This window comes from Melanerpes formicivorus, unplaced genomic scaffold (assembly GCF_026170545.1).
Source record: "Melanerpes formicivorus ecotype bairdi unplaced genomic scaffold, bMelFor1.0.p_v2 SCAF_114, whole genome shotgun sequence".
NCBI lineage: Eukaryota > Metazoa > Chordata > Aves > Piciformes > Picidae > Melanerpes > Melanerpes formicivorus.
The window spans coordinates 199,424-215,417 of NW_027142466.1; the positions used below are offsets into that span (position 1 = coordinate 199,424).

Sequence of the window (15,994 nt, forward strand, 5' to 3'; positions counted from 1 at the left end):
GCCACTGCATGGGGCTGGGGCAGAGCTGTGTACAGCAGCAGGGAGCTGGGCACACAGAGCAATCTGCCAGCTTGAACAAGTTACACCTGGAGCACTGTGGATGGGATTTGAGACCTGAAGAGCTGGTGTGAGGAGAGGAGAAGCTGATGCTGCTGGGGGAGCATGTGCTGAACAGCATCCAGAGTGCCTGCTGTTAGAGGAGGGAAGCATTATTCTGCCCCCAGGCTTTTCTCCCTGTCCCTGGCCATGGGGGACCCCAAGATGCCAGGAACCCTCCTGCCCAGCAGCCTCACCTGGGCAGCTGCAGCAGGCTGGAGCTGAGGGCAGGCAGCAGCATTGGCGCCTGGCTCTGTGCCCCCCGGGCAGCATCCTCACAGGCACGGAGCTTGGCCTGCAGCTCTGCCACCTGTGAGCAAGGGGCAGCCCTGGCTCAGAGCATGCCCTGAGCCCCAGCAGCTCAGCAGGCTGGGTGCCAGGCAAAGCAGAGCTGCAGACAGAGCCCAGCCCTGCCCCCGGCAGCTCACCTCCGCTCTCAGCTGCGCACACAGCACAACGTACGGACAGACGTGGGAGTCCGGGCTGAGCAGGTTGCTCTTGAGCTGCAGGGAGGGAGGAGCGGAGCTGAGAGCAGCCCCGGGACAGCTCCTTCCCCTCTGCTGAGGCGGCAGCGGGGCAGCTCCTCAGCCTCCTCTGGGCTGGTGGGGCCCGAGGGGCTGCAGCCGACTCTGAGAGGGGCTCCAGAGGCAGCCCGGCTGCAGCAGGGAGGCGGCAGGGAGGCAGCAGCCCGCAGCAGCCTGCCCCAGGCTCCTTCCCGGGCAGCCCCAGCAGCTGCCGGCCGCGGGGCGAGGTGCTCACCGAGACCTGGATCTCCTTGGCCCTGCTGGCACACCTGAGGGTGTTGAGGGTGTCCTGGCAGCAGAGCGGCGAGGGGCTGAGGGCAGCCAGCATCAGGGTGCGGCCGATGGAGCCCTTCAGCAGCCGCCTCAGCTTGCTGTCCCGCTACGGGACGTGGCTCTGCTTGCCCTGCCCGGCACAGCGAGGCTCCGCTCAGGGGCTGGCCCTCGGCTCCCAGCCCTGGCCACGCTCAGCCCACGGCAGCTCTGCCCTGGGGACGGCGCTCAGGGCCCCTCGGCGGCAGCCTTCCCTCGGCCCCAGCCAGCGCCTGGCTGACGCTGAGCAGGGCCAGCAGCGAGCGGTTGATGCTGGCTCCCTCCCGCAGCCGCTCGCCCCTGCTCTTGGCCACCGCGGCTCGCTCCGAGCCGGCCAGGTCGCCCAAGCTCATCTCGGCCACCGGCAGAGCCCCAGCGAGGCCCCCGGCGCGGTCCTGCTGCTTCACCTGTACCTGGCAGGGCACAGGCAGGGCAGGCTGCGGCTCCGCAGGGCGCTCGGGCTCGCCGCTCGCAGCCGCGGCAGCAGCCCTGGCACGCCGGCCCTGGCACAGCATCGCCGCCTGCCCCCCTCCGGGCAGCGGTGCCAAGGGCTGCCCCAAGCACCACCCCTCACCTGCAGCACGGCGTGGGAGCGGGAGGAGGAGGCGCTGGCATCGGTGGGATGCTGCGTGCGGTTCCTGCTGCCCCCGAGCAGCATCTGCAGGAGCTGCTCTGCCGAGCTGGGCTGGCGGGGAGCAGGCAGAGGGCAGGGATCGGCGCAGCCCCGGCACGGGCACCGAGCGGCCACAGGCACACAGGCTGAGGCCTCCTGCGGCTCTGCAGGGCTCCTCTGGCCTCGGGCTCAGCGCTGCTGCCAGCCAGCACCCAGCCGGCTGGCACTCCCGGGTCCCCACAGCCCCTGCCCCGGGTCCCCACAGCCCTCCCCTCCCCCCTCCAGGTCCCCCAGTGCCCGCTGGCACCCCTGGGGCAGGCGCAGCGCTGCCCACACCTTGTGCCTGCTTCCACCCCCACCTGCTGGATGGAGAGACCCTGAACCACAGCTCCTCTCTCAGGATCCTCCCGGATGGGCAGAGGGCCCTTGGGCTCCAGCAGGTCACGGATCTGCTCGTTGTAGACCTGCAGCAGGCAGCTCCAGCTCGGGCTGAGGCTTGGGGCCCCAAAGGGCAGCAGGCAGAGCAGCTCTGGACCCCAGGGCCTGCTGCCCACCCAACAGCACCTCTGGCACCTGGAGCCAGCAGGAGCAGCTGAAGGTGCCTGAAAGGCAGAGGACAGCTCAGGAGGCTTCACCAGTGAGGCACTGAGCCATTGCTCCTCCAAAGCCCTTGCAGCCAGGAAGCCCTCATTGCCCTGTGCCCTGTGGCCCCCAGCTCCAGAGGGGGCAGACCAGCAGCACCAGCTCAGCAGACTGGGTAGGGGCAGCCTGCTTCCAGTCTGGGGCTGTCCTGGCCACTGGGCACAGCTGGCAGCACAGGGGTAGCCCTGGCACTACAAGCCCAGACCTTGGAGATGGTGGCCTGGCAGCAGGAGGGGCACAGCTGGGCACAGCCTACCTCCAGGTAGGAGACCAGGACCTGGTAGCTCTTCTGCTCCTTCCTAGCCTCCAGCCTCCTGTACAGCTCCTCCATGGTGAGGTAGATGATGCCAGGGCTCTTCTCTGAGCCCAGCATGGGGTAGGTTTTCCCTGCTCCTGTTGCTCCGTAGGCAAACACTGGGAGGAGAAAGGGAGGAGCCCTGAGAGCAGCCTTCCTCAACAGCAGCCCTGGGGGGATGCTCCCAGCTCTGCCTCAGCTGGAAACGCCCCTGGGGACACAGCCCCAAACCCAGCTCCTGCTATGGGGCACTGCTGCCTCCCACTCACATCCTGTCCAGCAGGACCCCCAGGGCCCTCTGCACCAGCCTGCTGCCCAGCCTGCACAGGGCTCCCAGCTGATGCCAGCCCACAGGCAGGACTCCACACTCATCTGGGCTTGTCTCTGCTCTCTTCTTGCTGGCCTGGGCCCTGCCTGCCCCCACAGCCCTCAGGTGACATCTCCAGGTCAGCACTGGCCCTGCCAGGTTGCTCTGGGAGGGGATTGTGACAGATGCAGGTGGGGCTCACAGAATAAGCTCTCTTCACTTCTTCTGGCATTTTGAGGCCCTGGAACTGTCTTGCTAGAGGTCTACACATGTCACCCAGGGGAAAATGTGCCTTCCTCTGCTTATGCAGCAGAGCAGCTGCTTTGACACCATTCTGTCACTAGGCCAATCTATAGCTGGATCTCGGGTTTAAGCCCCACTGCACCTAAAAGAAGGAGTTTGCTCAGATGTGGCTGTTACAGTGCGCTCCAAACCCTCCTTCCCCCATCTCCACCAGTGGAGGTCTGAATGGGGAAAGGCAAAGGCAGGAAATTGCCTTCCCCTGGGACAGGTCAAGGCTGCTGGAGGGGGAAGTGCGCTCGGGGTTGGCACTATGATTAGCAGGGTGCTTGGCACCCAGTGTGCCTTGGCCTGGGACACATTGTCTCTGAACAGCTTAAGCAGGGTGAGCAGCAAGCTGTGGGGGCTCTCTTGCTCTTGCCTTCCTCTTGCTCACTCCCATGTTCTGCTTTCCTCTTGGCCTCGCTGCCTTGGCGGCAGCACTGCAGACACCAGCCCTGGGCCCTGGCTTCTCCCTGGCCCTGCCTGCCCTGGGGCCCTGCTCCCTGGCTGCCTGCCGGCAAGCTGCGGCTGCCTCGCACCCTTCCGACAGGGCTGCCGCAGGAGTTTGGCCTCGTGGCAGCCGTGCCTGAGGACACTTTGGTTCTGGCAGGGCCTTTCCCTTTGGGCTGTGCCACACGATCCGCAAATCAGGTTACAAAGCGGCAGCTCTGGAGCCTGCTGCCGGCCAGAGACCTAGGGAGCATCTCCCAGTTCCTGCTGCATCCCCGGGAGCACAACCTGCGCTCTCCTTGGCTCTCCCTCAGCTCCTGCCTGGCCTCTGGTTTGATCAGTGGGGTGAAGCTGTTTCGTGGTTTAGCCTTTGCCATTTTCTGAATGCTCTACACTGCACTCAAGCTGCCCAGGAGCACCCTGGGGGAATTTGCAAGCAAACAGAACCTGTCCACAATCTGATAAGTGTAATACCTAATCTTGGGGGGGAGGGGGGGAAATAAAGAGAAGTCTCTTGTTGTAATTCCTGCCTGGTTAGCTTAACCCAAATCAAATCAGTGCCTTAAAAACCAGCAGACAGAAGCAAACTTCTGGGAGTGGTTCCTGCTTTTGTTTAGGCACATGCAAGTCATTTGTCTGCAACAAAACCCCCAACTCCTCTGCAGAGCAGGGAACAGCAGAGTGCAAACAAAACCCCACTGCTGAGTCAGAAATGAATTCAACTGCAGCTCTAGGCAGAGGGACACAGCCTGGCAAGGGCAGAGGGTGCTGTGGATTGTGCTTCCTTAACAGACCCATGGTGGCATTTTTATCACCCAGAAGCTGGATTTCCCTGCTGGTTTTCCAGCTGCTGGCTTGAATGGACTTCAGGAGGTGTTCAGGAACACACCTGGATTCTCCTCCTAGCTTTGATACTGCCCTGGAGAACAGCTTGTGCTTACTTTGAAGGAGAGCTGTAACTGGGAATGCAAGTCTGGAAGGATCTTTGACAGCCAAAGGCTTGTTCCCCTCCAGTCAGATGTAAACTCTGAGCATCAAATGTGACAATGATCTTTGCTCCTTCTTCCCTGTGGTTGAAATTCCCCCCCAACATTACCTGTGCCAGCCCAGCCCAGCTGGAAGCAAAGGAAAGCTGTATTGATAGGCAAAGGGAAATCTGCAATGGGGTGCAAGGAATATGTACAAACTCTCCAGGAGTTACAGTGTTGAGATATATTCACAACTGAAAACCAGCACAGGAACCCCACTGGTCAAGGAGCAGGGGAAGCTACTAGCTGGGGTCTGCAGCAGGCCTCCTCAGCCAGGGAGGGATCCCCTGGGCCCCCGGGAATGGAGGGGAAGAGAGGAGGAGGGGAGGAGAGGAGCTGCTGCGAGGCCACCTTCAGATCCTTCCTGGTGCCACTGCCCTCAGCACCTGCCAGGGCCAGGGGTGGAGCAGGACAGGGCCAGGCCCCCCCCGGCTGCGCCGCGGTGCCAGCACACAATGGGCATCGCCGAGCCCGACGGCCACGCCCTGACAAGTCCCGCCCCCCCTTGGCACTGCAGCCAATCAGCAGCGCCGCTCCGCCTCAGCCTGTTGCCTGGACACCGAGCGCGAGGGACACGAGGAGGAGGAGGAGGAGGAGGAGGAGGAGGAGGAGGAGGAGGAGGACGACGAGGAGGAGGAGGAGGAGGAGGAGGAGGAGGAGGAGGAGGAGGAGGAGGAGGAGGAGGAAGGAGTTCAGTGGCCAGGGACGGCTGAGTCGAGGCCAGCGAGCGTGGCGCCATGGTGCACAGCATGCGGAGGCTGAAGGAGCTGGAGGAGGGGCTGGCGCCGGCAGCCAAGAGGCGCCGGCTGGGGCTGGGTGAGGAAGGGGCTCCGGGCTGGCCGCCGGCTGCCTCGCCCAAGGAGCTGTGGCAGCAGGGGGCAGAGTCTGAGCGTGCCGGTCGTGGCAAGGGGGATCAGCCCTGGGGGAAGCAGCTGGAGCCCTGGGTCGAGGCTGGCAGCCACGGCGGCAGCCCCAAGGAGGAGCTGACCAGCAAGCAGGGTAGGTAGAGCGGGCCGAGGGGGCTGCTGGTGCTCCTCAGCCCTGTGGCTCAGCGCCCCTCTCCCTGCAGGCGGTGAGCAAGCCCCAGCAGCAGGAGGGGACGGGGTCCCCGTGCCCCAGCAGCTGCCCTTCCCCGTGGGGCGCCTGTCCCTGCGGTGGGAGCGGCTCTGCGGGGTCGGCGCTGGGCTGCACAACCTGGGGCGCAGCTGCTTCCTCAACGCCACGCTGCAGTGCCTGAGCCACACGGCGCCGCTCGCCAACTACCTGCTCTCCGAGGAGCACGGCCGCAGCTGTGAGTGGGGAGCCTGGGCCGGGCGGCTGGCGGTGCCAGGCTGGCAGTGCCAGGGTGCCCGTGGGGAGCGGGAGCTGCCTGCCTGTCCTGCGCTCGGCACCTCTGCAGGTGGCCCTGGCAGGGGCTGCGAGTGTTGGGCTGTGCCCTCTCTGTCCCTGCTGCCCCTGTCTGCACCAGAGGCTGTTCCTGTCTTCTCCTGGCCCTAGCGGTGCTCCCCAGCTCTGCAGCCTGGCACCGGCGAGGTGCTGCCTCTGCTGGCTGCAGCCAGGGCAGGGCAGGAGGCTGCCTGCGGGCAGCAGCTGCTGTGGGAGGCTCGGAGCTGGGAGCAGGGGGAGCTCTCAGGGCTCACAGCCCTGTCTGTAGGGCTCTGCTGGGACCTGCCCCTCAGGGCCAACCTGTGCCCTCCTCCGGAGAGTGCCTGTGGCTGGGGGAGGGCTGTTGCAGTGGTACTGTGAGTGGGATGGCATCAGCCAGGGTGAGGTCTGCTGGCTCCTGTGTACCCAGGATGCCCAAGAGCTGTGCTGCAGCACAGAGCTCCTAGGGACCACTGAGCGTGGCTGAGCTCTGTTGGAAGAGAGATCCCTGCAGCCTCTGTCCTGCCTCCATCTCTCCTGGCTTTGTCCTTGACGTCCTGTCCTCTGCTCTGCTGCTCCAGGTCGCCAAGAAGGCTTCTGCATGCTGTGCCTGATGCAGGACCACGTGGGGCAGGCGTTTGCCAGCAGTGGGCAGGCCATAAAGCCGGTGTCCTTCATCCGGAACCTCAAGAGTAAGGGAGGCTGCCCTGCCCTGCCCTGCCCTGCCCTGCCCTGCCCTGCCCTGCCCTGCCTTGCCCTGCCCTGCCCTGCCCTGCCCTGCCTTGCCCTGCCCTGCCCTGCCCTGCCCTGCCCTGCCTTGCCCTGCCCTGCCTTGCCTTGCCCTGCCCTGCATTGCCCTTCCCTTCCCTTGCCCTGCCCTGCCCTGCCCTGCCATGCCTTGCCTTGCCCTGCCCTGCCCTGCCCTGCCTTGCCCTGCCCTGCCCTGCCCTGCCCTGCCTTGCCCTGCCCTGCCCTGCCCTGCCCTGCCTTGCCCTGCCCTGCCTTGCCCTGCCCTGCCCTGCATTGCCCTTCCCTTCCCTTGCCCTGCCCTGCCCTGCCCTGCCCTGCCCTGCCCTGCCCTGCCTTCCCTTGCCCTGCCCTGCCCTGCCCTGCCTTGCCCTGCCCTGCCCTGCCCTGCCTTGCCCTGCCCTGCCCTGCCCTGCCCTGCCCTGCCCTGCCCTGCAGCAGGGACTGATGCTGGAGCAGCAGCTGTGGGCTGGGAGCAGCTCTTGGCAGACAGCTCTCCTGAGGTGACTCAGGGAGCCTGCCAGGGGCTGGGGGCTCCGTGGGCTGCGGGGGGCTCCTCCCGTGGCCGTGAGTCTGACAGCAGGTTTGGGCTGCGGGGGAGCAGGGAGGGAGGGAGGAGCTGCATCTGTTGCAGCAGATGCTGAGGCTGGCTGCTGCCCCTCCTGCAGACATTGCCCAGCACCTCTGCTTGCGGCAGCAGCAGGATGCCCACGAGTTCCTGCGCTACAGCATCGACGCCATGCAGCAGGCCTGCAGGAACGGCTGTGCCCAGTATGTGTGGCCCTCCTGCCCTGTGCCCTCACCAGTGCCCCGTGCCCGTGGGAGGGCTGACCCTGTGCCCCAGGCTGAACTGCCAGAGGGAGGCACTGAGTGCAGGGGCCGCACTGGATGGCCCAGCTCTCTGCCCCTCTGTGCCACAGTCCCCCTTCTCCCGGCTCCTCTGCCCCAGCCTAGCTGTGGCCCTCTCCCCCGCTCCTGAGGCTGCTGTGGGTCTGGATCCTGTGCCAGCAGCCCAGGAACCCGGGGTGCAGCTGGCTCAGGTGCAGCTCTGTGGCTGTGGGTGAGCAGCTTTCCTCTGGGCCCTGCGCTGCCTCAGTCTGCAGCGCACAGCTCTGAGCCGCGGCCGGCAGCTTCTGCTCCTTCTGGAGGAAGGTGCCCCTGGGAGCCTGGTGCCAGCCCTGGAGCTGTGGCCCTGGGAGAGCAGCCTGGCAGAGGCTGCGGCTTCCCTCTGCCTCTGGAGCTCTGCAGCCTGTGTGCTGGGCAGAGCGCAGCGGGGGGAGCTGTGCTGAGGACACGGGGGGGGCCCTCGGGCGTGGGGGAGGGGCGGTGTGAGCCCTGCTGCTCCTGTGCCTAGGTTGGATGGCCAGAGCCAGGCCCCGACGCTGGTTCAGCAGATCTTCGGCGGCTCCCTGCGGTCCCGTGGTGAGTGTTGGCTGCCAGCTCCTGGGCCTGGGCCTCTCAGGGCTGCCCGGCAGGAGGAATCATTTGGGAGCACTGCTGAGCGTGTGCAGAAGATGCCCAGCTGCAGCTGCTGGGGTGGGTGCAGGGCCATGGCAGGCTGCGCTCAGTGCTCTTTCTCTGGCAGTGACGTGCTTGGAGTGCAAGAGCACCTCGGACAGCTACGAGCCTTGCCTGGACCTGGCGCTGGAGATCGGGGTAGGGCGGCAGGGTGGGGGCTGGGGAGGAGCTCTGCTCTCCTGGGGCTGTTCCTGCAGCTGCAGCATCGCTGCCCTCAGGGCTCCTGAGCCTGCCGGTGCCAAGGCACAGCCCAGGCAAGAGGGAAGCCGCTGCCTTGTTGAGCTGCCTGCTGTGTCTGGCAGGGCAGTGCCCGGTGCCTGGGCGTGAGGCTGCGTGGTGCTGGGGCCCCTGCAGCTGCCCCTCGTGGTGCTGGGCGCTGCCAGCTGGTGGGGCTGAGGGGTTTGCTGCAGCCTGTGGCCCTGTGCCCACGCTGGGTGTGCTCTCTCGGGGCCGTGGCGTGGACAGCCACTGGTGGCCTGAGCTCTGCTCTGTCCTTGCAGGAGGCCAGGAGCGTGGTGCAGGCGCTGGGGCAGTTTGTGCAGGCAGAGCTGCTGTGCGGGGAGAACGCCTACAAGTGTGGCAGGTGAGGCTGGGGGCTGCGGGCGGCCGGGGGGCGCTGTGCTGGGGGCAAGCAGGTGTGCCCCCTGCTGGCTGCGGGAGGGCTCGACTGCCTGCTCCGCGGCTCAGCCCTGAGGGCCGTGGCCGTGGAAGCCTGCCGCGAAGGCTGCCTCCTGTGGTGAGGAGGAGCTGGGCCGGCAGCCGTGGCCGTGAGCAGGGGCCCTGGAGCAGCGGCTGCTGTCAGCAGGGTCGGTGCCAAGGGCTTTGCTGCCCGGCCGGGGCTGGCAGGCAGCTGGCTGGCGCAGCAGCTTGAAGAGCTGGAGCTCTGCCTGTGCAGGTGCCAGCAGGAGGTGTCGGCCAGCAAACGCTTCAGCATCCACCGAGCCCCCAACGTCCTCACGGTGGCACTGAAGCGCTTTGCCCCCTACGCCGCAGGGAAGATCACCAAGGTGAGCGCTTGGCAGCCCAGGGCTGAGGCTCTCTCCTGGCCCCAGGTGCTGCTGCCCAGAGCAGGCCGGGAGGTGCTGCTGTGGCCAGCGGGAGCTGTGCCGCGCTCCTGCAGCCCTTCCCCCGCTGTGCGCTGCAGGCGGAGTTCGGCTCCTCCTGCCGCCTTCCTCAGCACCCCCTCTGCACCAGGAGGCTGAGTGCCCTTCTCTGGAGAGGTGGCCCTGCTGGGAGAGCTGTGCTGCTCTTGCCCCAGCACAAAGCCATGGCCTGTGCCGGCTGCTGAGCCCTCCTGTCTCTGCAGGAGGTGCGGTACCCCATGCTGCTGAACCTCCGCCCCTACATGTCTGTGCGGCGCAGGGACCCCGTCCTGTACAGCCTCTATGCGGTGCTGCTGCACTCTGGGCACAGCTGCCACGCAGGGCACTACTACTGCTACGTGAAGGTGAGCCCAGGAGCTGTGGTGCCACCCCCTCAGGGCTGGGGGGTGCTGGGGGGTCCCTGTCGGCCCAGCAAGGAGGGTGCTCAGCAGATGTGCGTGGTGGGGAGCACTGGCTGCGGGGTACAGGCTGTGCTGTGCCGCAGGAGGGGGGAAGGTTCAGCTCTGGCAGAGCCCCCTGGCCTGCCCTGGGCCTCCTCTGCCTCGTGGGGAGAGGAGCTGTGCCCACGGGCGCTGCTCCTGCTGCTCCTGCTGCCAGGAAGGTGCCTGGGCACAGCCCAGCCCTGCTCTCTCTTCTGCTGCTGCAGGCCAGCGATGGGCAGTGGTATCGAGCGGACGACGAGCGGGTCGGCTCCGCAGCCCCCCAAGAGGTCCTGCAGCAGCAGCAGGCCTACCTGCTGTTCTACCAGAGGTGAGTGTCTGCTGCCTGCTGGCCCCTCTGCCCCCTGCTCCCAGCACTTGGCACAGGGCTGGCACAGGGCTGGCTGTGGGCAGGAGCTTGGCCCGGGTACCCCAATGCCCTGTGCATGCCCTGGCTGGGAGGAGGGTGGCAGGGAGGGGCCCAGCCCCTTGTCACGGTTTCACTCTCCCTCAAGAGCACCTCATGCCCTCAGAGCTTTGGCTCCTCTTTCTCCTCTGCATCTCTGAGAGAGGCTCAGCCCCTGGCAGCTCATGCCAGCCCTTCTCTGCCTTCCCCAGGATCCCCAGCCTCAGGAAGAGCTGGCAGGGGCCCATTGCCAAGGCTGCCTCCAGCCTGCCCGGCCGCACTGGCAGCGTCCCAGAGGAGGTCAGGAAAGCTGCGGGCAGGGGGCTCCTGTCTTCAGCAGGGGTGGGCCAGGGGAGCCCTGGAGGCTGCTCTTGGCCAGTGCTCCTGGGTGCTGGGAGCTGCTGCCCCTCTCTCTGCTCTGCCAGGGCAGGGGGGCTGCAGCCTGGCAGGGAGGCAGGCGCAGGGCAGGAGGGTTTGCAGGAGCCATCCTGCAGAGCCAAGGCCTGTGTGGGGCTGGGGAGGGCTGGGGAGGGCAGGGTCTGCGTGTCCTTGGCTCCTGGACTTGTCACTGAACTGCTCTCCCTGTCTAGAGAGCAGAGCTGCTGCCAGGGAAGCAGCTGCCTGGGCTGGAGGAGGTGGGAGGCCCTGTAGCCCACAGCGCCTTTGGGATGGGGTCGGAGCTGCTGAGCGGAACCAGCCTGCCAGAGCTGCCTGCTGAGTGCCCAGCAGCCAGGAGAGAGGTGTCAGCTGTGTGCCAGGATTATTGGGCACAGCTGCAGGGCCTGACACGCAGCAGCAAGTCCTACATCAGCAAGCTGACCGTCCTGGCCCAGCAGAAGGTGGCCTTTGCCAGCAGCATTGCCGCCCTGGTGGAGGCACAAGCGGCCAAGGTTTGGAAGTTCCCCTGCCTGCTGCTCCTAGCTGTGCTGCTGGGGGGAGCAGCTGGAGCCAGCGGGCTGGGGGGGCCTGGAGGGCGAGGAGGGCCTGGGGAGATGTCCTGCTGTGAGGCAGGAGAGGGGCAGAGCAGGGCAGCAGGGGGCCGAGGGCTGCTTTCCAGCCTGCCCAGAAGCCTGGGGGTTAAAAGCTGTCTGCAAGCCTGTCCCAGGGGCTGGTTTGGCCTGCAAGAGCAAACCTCAGTGTTCCAACCCTGCTGAAGTGCTGGCTCTGAGGTGTCTGAGCCTGGCAATCCCTGGGTTTGCAATGCTTCAGAGGTGCTTTGGTTGTCTCAACTCCTCCCTCTCTTCTCATGATTCCAGGCTCCTCCAGCACAGAAGCTCCCTGCTCTCTACCTGCTGGACTCCATCATCAAGAACGTGGGAGGAGCATACCTGCAGGCTTTTGCCCCAAACCTGGTGGAAACCTTTCTCTCTGTCTTTGAGAAGGTCTCTGCACCTCAGAAGAGTTCTGTAGGCCAAAGCTGTGGCTGGGCAGTGAGCCCTGTGCCCAGGGGTGGCTTTGCTTGGGTGGTGAAGCACACCAAGTGCTTGGCTTTTCTGCATCTCTGTCCTGGCTCTGCACTGAGGGCCATGGTCCCTGCTGGTGGTTTGAAGCAATCAAGTGGGCCCTGAGCCTCCAAGGAGGTTGGATCTGTGTCTCCCAGATGGGTCTGAGGGTGCAGCTGAGCTGAAGCAGAACTGGCTGAATTGGAAGTGCTAGCCCTGCTCTGGCATCTGGTGGAGCAAAGTCCTGCAGGGGCTGGAGAGCTGAGCACAAGCCCCTGGGCTCATTGCTTGCCTCAGAGGCTGTTGCCTGATTCCCTTGGCATGGGAGTGTGAGCTGCACTGCTGAGAGCTGCTGCACACCAGGCCAGTGTGTTGAGATGCCAAGTGCTGAGAGCAACAGGACAGCCATGCAGCCTTCCTTCTGGCAGCAACGCTGCAGGCTGTGTGTGGCAGGAGCTGAGGGAGCCCTGGGGTGGTTTTGTTGCTGCAGGGGGACACAGAGACTCGCAAGAGTTTATTCCTCTTGCGCTCGACGTGGGACAGGGTTTTCCCCCTGGAGAAGCTGCATGCCCTGGATGTCAGAGTCAAGTCCTTAGATCCTGCTTGGCCAGTGACACCTCTGCCTGCAGCTGGGAGTGCTGCTGGCAGCCCTGTGAGCCCTCAGCCTGCAGCTCCCTCGGTCAGTGTGTGTGCCTGCTGTACGGACAGAGGGTCCCAGAGCAGCCATCCTTGTCTGTAGGCTGCTGGGTGAGAGTGCAGTGCCTCAGGAGTGCAGGGCCTGGGCTGTGGAGGCAGGGCAGAGGCACTCCTGAATGCAGAGCACTGGGGGGGCTTGCTTTGCCTATGTCAGACCTGTGCTCTGGAGGGTGGCCATGGAGGAAGTGCTGTTAGGCGACGTCCCCCTGTCACAGCAGCAAATTGGAGTGGGGGCAAAGGTTTCAAATGAGTTTGGTTCCATTGTGCCTGAAGAGTGCAGCTCCTAACAGCTGCAGAGAGTGAGCTCCAGTGCTGGAGGGTGGCAGCAGGGAAGGGAGCTGGAGTGAGCTGAGCATGGGGGCCGTGGGGGTGTTAGGTTGAGGCTGGGGCTGGGTGACCTTGTTCTAAGCAAAGCAGCTCCAGGGCTCCCTGGCTCCCTCAGGATGTGCAGTGTCACAGGTTCTGTTCTGTTTCTAGGCAGAGGAATGCACTGCCCCTGCCTGTGCCAGGGCTGCTGCCTCTGCTCCTCCAGCACAGCCTTTGAGCCAGGAGCAGCTGCTGAGGCAGCAAGTGCTTGAGAAGGAAAAGGAGCTGCTGGAGCTGCGGCAGAAGCTCTCAGAGCTGGAGCAGGCCCAAGCACAGGTGAGCAGGACAGGTGGGGACACTTTGCTGGGGGGGGCTCAGGCTCTTGGGGACAGTTCTTGGCTGTGCTGGGAGCTGCCAGCCCTCAGCTGGTGCTGCTGCCTGGGAAGCAGAGCTCTGTGAGGAGTGGAGCAGTGCCAGTTCATCTGGGGGGCTTGGGCAGGACGTGGTGACCTCAAAACTAAGACTTGCACTCAAAAGGGAGGCAAAAAAAGGTCCTGAGTTTCCCTCCCCAATGATCCCTGCCTGTGATCCTCCTCTTCCAGCCCTTCTTGTGGCTCACAGCAAGCCAGGCTTCCTCAAAGCTCTGCTCTGTGGCAGGACAAGGAGGCCTGGCTGCTGGCAATCACATCCATTGCTCCTCAGGCCAGGCTGGTTGGAGGCCAGCCTCTGAAGATGGCAGCTAAGCTGCAGGGCTTTGCCTTTGCCATTGAAAGTTTGCTGTGCTGGCAGCTGGAGGCAAAGCCAAGCACCTCAGAAGGGCCACAAGAGGGAAAGTGTCTCAGGGGCTGGGCAGCTGAGTGGCCTTGAGCAGGAGGGCTGGGGAGAAGCAGGAAGGCTGCAGCGAGGCCCTGTGTGAAGGGCCACAGCTTGCAGTGCTGCTCTGGAGCCCTGATTCTGCACTGGGCTTGGATTGGATCTTTTGTAAGGGGGCTCCATGGCTGCAGTGCTGGTGATGAGCAGTGCAGGGCTCCTTAGCAGGGCAGGGGCTGAGCCTCACAGCTTTCAAGACACTTCTGGTGGTGGCTTTGGTTTGCAGAGAGGATCTGAGCAGCTCAGAGTCAGAGCTGTGCCAGGCAGCCCAGTGGTGGATTTGTCTGTCTTGCAGGCTGCCTCTCTGGGTGTTCAGCAAGGATCATCTCCTGCAGCTCCAGCTCCAGCCCCTGCTGAGCAGCACAGGGCTGCCACAGCTCATCTGGCAGCTAAAGGCCCTGCTCAGCCTGCTGTGCAAGCTGAGGAGAAGCAACCCTGCCCAAGTCCTCCCCAGCGTGCTGCCCCCCAGGCAAGGGACAGCACAAAGGTGTCTGGAGTCAGCAAGCAGCAAGCAAGGCTGAAAAGACATCTTGAGGATAAGGCAGAGGGCGAAGAGAAGGAGGGGAAGAAAAGGAGGAGCTGCAGGGAGAAGGAAGCCAAAGCAGAAGCCGAGACATGCAGAGGCAGAGCAGCAGGCAGCAGAGGCAAAGGGCTGAGTGGTGCTGCTCACAGAGCCTCAGAAGAAGGCTTAGAAGTTAGTCTCCTCCTTCAGCAACTCCTCAAATTAGAGAGCTGCCTCAGATAGCCCTGAGCAGGCTGAGGGGGCAGGGGGCAGGCCAGTGGCCAGAGCCGGCGGAGATTGCCCAGAGAGCAGAGTCTGGGAGGAGCTGCAGGAGCCAAGGGCAGGAAGAGAGCCAAGGAGGCTCCCTACAGCCTCAGCACTCAGAGGTGAGGAGCTCAGCATCCTGCTCTGCTCTTCAGGCCAGGCTTTGCTTGGCCCTGGCTGCTTTCTAGGCTGGGATCTCTTGCCCTTGAGGGTTGTCAAGGCCTGGTGCAGGCTGCCCAGGGCAGTGGTGGAGTCCCCATCCCTGGGGGGTTGGTGTGGTGCTGAGGGCCATGGTTTGGGGGTGCCCTAGCAATGGGAGCATGGTTGGAGTGGAGCTGAAAGAGCTCTTCCAGCCAGAAAGGTTCTCTGCTTCTGCTGGCTCTTCAGGCTCTTGGGCTTGGGCAGGGAGTGCTGGCTGCCTCCTTGGAGAGGTGTCAAACTCCTCCTGGGGTGGGAGAAGCCAAGAGCAGGCCCCAGGAGAAGTGTCAGCCTCAGCAGGCCCTTGAGGAGGAAGTGGGGAGCGGAGCTGGGACCTCCAAATGCTGCCCACAGCCTTGGCTCAGCAGAGCTGATGCTGAGGCAGAGCCTTGCTGACAGTGCCCTGGGGCTGTGTTGTCTCTGCCTGCAGCAGAGCTTTGCTTTGTGCCTGGGGCTGCCCTTGGCTCCTGGGCAGCCTGCTGTGCTCTCTGGGTGCTGCTGTGGTGCTGCAGCCCTGCAGTGAGCACTGGAGCTGGCTGGAGCTTGTAGAAAGGATCCAAGTGCTGCTCCAGCTGACAAGTGAGATGAGCAGAGGCTGCCCTTGGCTCTTCTGCCGGGGTGGGACCCCCTGTGCCCCCAGGGGGGATCCCCTGTGCCCCCGGGGCAGACACTGGCCCAGAGTCCAGGTCCCTGTGAGCCTGAAGAGGAAGCCCAGGATGTTTAAGTGGGCAGTCAGTTCCTGTTGCTCCTTGATTCCTCCAAGCCCCTTGGCTGACCTCCTCAGCCCTCCAGCATGTTTGACACTGAGGGTGGTGAGAGCCTGGCCCCAGTTGCCCAGGGAGGGGTAGGTGCCCCACTGCTGGCACCACTTCAGGTCAGGTTGCTTGGGGCTCAGAGCTCCCTGCTGTGCCTGCAGCTGTTCTGCTGAGTGCTGCTGCTTGGGCTGGCTGCCCTTGGAAGCTCCCTTCCCACCTCAAGGCCTCAAGGAGTCATCCAATGGAACTCTCCCCCCAGGCTGTGAGGCCAGGCTGCCTCTGCACATCCAAGGGGAAGGCCGAGGGCCCTGGCTCTGCTTCAGCCTTGAGCAGCTGGACCCTGGGCAGCTGTTGGTTGGCTCCAGCAACAGCTCTGAGGTGAGCAGCAGGGGCTGGCAGGGCCTGGGGGGAAGTCCCACTGTGGAGACAGGCTGTGGGAGCTGGGGCTGTGCAGGCTGGGGAAGAGAAGGCTCCAGGGAGAGCTCAGAGCAGCCTTCAGGAGCTGTGGGAGCTCCAGGAGAGCTGGGGAGGGACTTTGGCCAAGGGCTGGGGGAGAGGAGGAGAGGGAATGGGGTGAAGCTTGGGGAGGGCAGCTTGAGCCTGGAGCTTAGGAAGAGTCTTTAGAGTGAGAGGAGGGAGAGCCTGGCACAGGCTGCCCAGGGAGGCTGTGGCTGCCCCCTCCCTGCAGGTGCTGAGGGCCAGGCTGGATGAGGCCTGGAGCAGCCTGGGCTGGTGGGAGGGGTCTCTGCCTCTGGTGGGGCTTGGAACTGGATGAGCTGGAAGGTCCCTTCCAACCAAGCCATTCCAGGATCCATTCTATGAAGTCCTGGCTGCTTGGCATCAAACCCCCAGAGGCT

General features: G+C 64.6%; 1 protein-coding gene, 1 long non-coding RNA gene and 1 pseudogene across 2 annotated transcripts; 2 read left to right on the top strand and 1 right to left on the bottom strand.

Moving 5' to 3' along the window:
• Window positions 1-80: 80 nt before the first annotated feature.
• LOC137456020 (kinesin-like protein KIF18B) lies at window positions 81-3,234 on the bottom strand (annotated as a pseudogene).
• Window positions 3,235-5,283: 2,049 nt separating this feature from the next.
• LOC137456021 (ubiquitin carboxyl-terminal hydrolase 36-like) lies at window positions 5,284-12,285 on the top strand. The gene is made up of 14 exons (XM_068167260.1): window positions 5,284-5,545; window positions 5,616-5,837; window positions 6,493-6,603; window positions 7,327-7,429; window positions 8,013-8,080; window positions 8,244-8,314; window positions 8,677-8,759; window positions 9,072-9,183; window positions 9,483-9,623; window positions 9,926-10,029; window positions 10,317-10,404; window positions 10,695-10,994; window positions 11,361-11,486; window positions 12,037-12,285. The coding sequence occupies exons 1-14, from the start codon at window positions 5,284-5,286 to the stop codon at window positions 12,283-12,285; spliced, it is 2,040 nt and encodes a 679-aa protein (XP_068023361.1).
• A 451-nt stretch (window positions 12,286-12,736) lies between these two features.
• Window positions 12,737-15,432, top strand: LOC137456009 (uncharacterized). Its single transcript, XR_010990942.1, has 3 exons — window positions 12,737-12,884; window positions 13,714-14,306; window positions 15,397-15,432. It is a non-coding gene; the product is annotated as an uncharacterized lncRNA (long non-coding RNA).
• The last annotated feature ends 562 nt before the right edge of the window (window positions 15,433-15,994 follow it).